This window comes from Cricetulus griseus (assembly GCF_003668045.3).
Source record: "Cricetulus griseus strain 17A/GY chromosome 1 unlocalized genomic scaffold, alternate assembly CriGri-PICRH-1.0 chr1_0, whole genome shotgun sequence".
Taxonomy (NCBI): domain Eukaryota; kingdom Metazoa; phylum Chordata; class Mammalia; order Rodentia; family Cricetidae; genus Cricetulus; species Cricetulus griseus.
Window position 1 is genome coordinate 243658953 of NW_023276806.1, and position 3669 is coordinate 243662621.

The 3669-nt window shown below is 39.9% G+C and overlaps 1 protein-coding gene across 2 annotated transcripts; it reads right to left on the bottom strand.

The window, feature by feature from the left end:
• Window positions 1-245: 245 nt before the first annotated feature.
• Npy5r (neuropeptide Y receptor Y5) lies at window positions 246-1814 on the bottom strand. Of its 2 annotated transcripts, XM_035452059.1 has the most exons (2): window positions 1755-1814; window positions 246-1691 (listed from the first exon to the last, which is right to left on the bottom strand). In XM_035452059.1, the coding sequence occupies exons 1-2, from the start codon at window positions 1788-1790 to the stop codon at window positions 390-392; spliced, it is 1338 nt and encodes a 445-aa protein (XP_035307950.1). In that variant the 5' UTR covers window positions 1791-1814; the 3' UTR covers window positions 246-389. The 2 variants fall into 2 exon arrangements, with proteins under 2 accessions (XP_035307950.1, XP_027244661.1); XM_027388860.2 differs by having other exon boundaries at window positions 246-1790.
• Between the last annotated feature and the right edge of the window lie 1855 nt (window positions 1815-3669).

Genomic DNA, 3669 nt, shown 5'->3' on the forward strand with positions numbered 1-3669 from the left:
GAAATGACCATATCTAGACAATAGAAACTTCTTAAATCTGTAGTTATTCTTTCTTGTAAGAACATCTTTTGCTTCTTCCATTTTTGTACAAAATATCCATTTAATTCATTTTAACTTTGACATCAAACAAAAAGCACTACCCACTTATCACTGATGACATGAAATGGAAGGTAATGTAACTACTCTAAAACATGGACTTACAAATTAGCTTGACATTGGCCCTGAACTGAGTTAACCACATTATAACATTAAAATTATCATACATACATTATGAACTGGCCTTAAGACCCAAAACACTCTCCTGTAAATTAAATGTATACACATATCATCAGCACAGATGTATTTTAGACACTCTCAACTTTTCTCCTTCCCTTGGTAAACAATGAGAATCATGACATGTGTAGGCAGTGTATAAGGGCTCTCAAGTCTGCTTTGATCCCATTATTAAGAAACCCATATAGGATTGGATTAAGACAACAGGACATCATACCTAGCAGGTGACAAATGCAGTAGACCAGCTTGAAATGTCTGTTGGAGATAAGGTTGTCATTGAAATCAGTCACCACGTGGAAAAGGTGGAGTGGCATCCAACTGACAGCGAACACTAGTATGAGTATGGTCAGTCTGTAGAAGACACTTCGAGAACGCTTTTTAATTCTAGTGATAGAGCGCTTGACCCTCATCTCATGAGCATCTGAGTTTCCTTCAGGCTTCACCTCGAAGCAGGTTGGGACCCCTGGGATGACCTTACTGGATGAGGAGAACTGACTTCTGACTGAGCCCAGCTTTTCTGGAACTGTTGGATGGATCTCCTTGGAAGGTCCTGCTGGAGCGGGTAAAACACATGCCGTCTTCTTGCTGTATCTTCTTCTGTGCTTTCTGATGAATGAGTAAGTCCACTTTTGCCTGCTTTGGGGGTTCGCCTGGTTCCCGCTCTTTTTGGATGGATGAAGAGTTAAGTTGATCATCTCATTTTCTTCCAGTCTGTTTTCTTTGTGGGACAACCCACAGCTTATACTCCTGCAGACACTCGTGTGACTTACCGTTAAACAAACTAAAGGCAGAATATACTGAACTAGCAATAAAGAGATTGTGAAAGCAATTCTGTATGAATCAGAAGGCCATGACTCAACACACAAATACTTGCTGCTCAGCAAGGCCGAGCCAAAGGTTTCCTTAAGTTCCACAAGACTGTGGAACACTGGGAGGGGAGAGCAGATGGCAAAGCCCAGGGTCCAGACCGTAGCTATCAGGAAGTAGCCATGGTTTGCTGTTAGATTGTTAGATATGGGGTGCTTTATCATATGATACCTGACAATGGCAATTGATATTAAAATCAGAGTTGAAACCAGAACTGATACACACTGAAGGAAAGGCATAACATGACACATGGCTTTGCCGAACATCCACTGATCCAACAAGACCGAGGTCAGTGTGGAAGGTGAGCAAAACAGCACTACCAAGATATCGGAGAAGGCCAGGTTGCCTATGAGAAAGTTCACTGTAGTCTTCTGATTGCGCTTCTTCATAACAGCCATTAAAATAAGTAGATTTCCCATAAAGCCAAGAAGACTGACAAATGTATAGAGCCCAATCAGAAAGTATTGTAAATCATCCACACTGCCCCTGTAGTCGTCCCAGACAGGAAAGGCAGCGTTCCGAGCAGCAGCGGTGTTGTTCTCTGTACTTCTGTAGTCATCCCAGACAGGGTAGGCAGCGTTCCTAGTGGCAGCAGTATTGTTCTCTGCAACAATCGTCTTGTTAACATGCTCTTCAAGTTCAAAATCCATACTTAAGTCCTGCTTGGAATAAGACCATATCCATTAGCGGCTTGAAGTAAAATCACACACTGCTATAACTTCACCATACTCAGAACAAAACTAAATTCTATAGCTTATCCCCATTCCCTCACAAATCTCTAAGGTCATGAAGGACCCTTTATTTGGTTCTAAATTTACTACAAATCCAGCAATAATAATGACAGAAAACTGAAATCTATCACCAGTTTCACATACTGTTAACTTCTGCTCAAGTCAGACTTTGTTTTTCAAATTTATTCCAGAAATAACGTAAGAAAAATGGAAAAGGAAAATGCATAGAAAAACTTGAAGATATGTAACTTTTAGTAGTCTAATACTATTATTTTCTAGTGAAAATACCAGAAGTATGTTAGCCTATGATCTTACCTTTGAAAATTATTTTCTTTCTTGTCAAGATCAAATCTAAAAGTCACTATCCTGCATCTGTTTCTCTCTGTAAGTCTCAGGAAATACTGCAGAAAAAGGGACAGAAAGAACCTAACAGTCAGCGTGAGTGGGAGAGTTGTGTGGAGTGCTGTTAGAGCATGGCATGGCTGTTGCTCCCTTGGACTTTTGGCAGCTATGATTACCTGTACACGTTCTGTACAAGAATGGGCCTGTCCACACCCTGCTGAAGAAGGAAGAAGGGCTTGTGTCATCCCAACCCTACCTCGGGATTTATAGGCAGTTAATGATTGATTGGAAAGGTGTAGCCATTGGCAAGGTGCCCCTTTCCCTGTAAACGAATCTTTCATGCCTTTGAAAACTCACTGGGACACACACTCACACACACACACACACACACACACACACACACACACTGCAGGAAACTGCAATGGAGAAGGTTGAGAAAATGGAAGAGGCAAGAAAGAAGGTATTGGGGTAACATGATCAAAATGAATTATGTACATGTGTGAAAATGTTGTAATGAAATTTGTTGTTATGACTAATTACTATGTTGATAAAAGTGTTTTTAAGTCACCTGTCCTAAAGTGTTCCCTTACTGCTACATTGGATGTAATCTCTTTAGAACTCCCATGACAGTGAGATTACAGTTATATGACATTGGTGTTGTAGTCTGCTTCACATAGCCATCATTATGCCTCCAGTTTACTGCATTTGCTCCTAAGCAACGGGAAGTAGAAGCTGCTCCTTACTCTTTGTGGTACCCACCATAACACATGGCACAGTCACTTTATCACTGGATGTCAAATATTTATAAGTGGATAAAAAACTCAGACAAAAAAAAATGTGACCTACTTCATGCAGTATTTAAATTTAAGATCCCCACATATACAACATTATCTCAGAACCTGGGTGTATACAATATTCATTCATTAAAGACTTGAGAAGTTGATGGAATAACTCTGGGTTAGTTCTCAGTCTTAGGAACTTGAACAGTGGGCTGAATAGTAGTGCTACTGGGAAACAGATTGCCTATTTGTTTTTTATTCTAAAAACTACTTGCAAATGTCAGCTCAAAGAAGGATCCCATAAGTTCACATTCTTTCCAGAAAGAATTATATTTTAGTTTTAAATGTAGAAGTGAAACTAATTATGCCTCATAAAATCTTTGTATGAAACAGTAGCAATCATGCTGTATTATTACACACCCCTTCTTCTCCATAGATTAGAGATTTTGTTACTACTGGTCAGTGTAGTGAAAAGTAGCCTCATATACATCAGGAGAAGGAAAACAAAGTGTCTTTTGTAAAATAACTGAGAACTGGTTTGAGACAGGCTTTCACTGTGTTACCCAGGCTGGCCTTCATCATCCATTATCCTGCTTCAGCTTCTGAGTATTGGGAGTATAGACATGATAACATGCCCAGGGGCACTTTCTGTTTTCAAACAGACAGTACCTAGTGAA

Bases quoted from the DNA above. Each gene is read 5' to 3' on its own strand.
- Npy5r (XM_027388860.2), bottom strand. From the start codon at position 1,790: ATGGATTTTGAACTTGAAGAGCATGTTAACAAGACGATTGTTGCAGAG.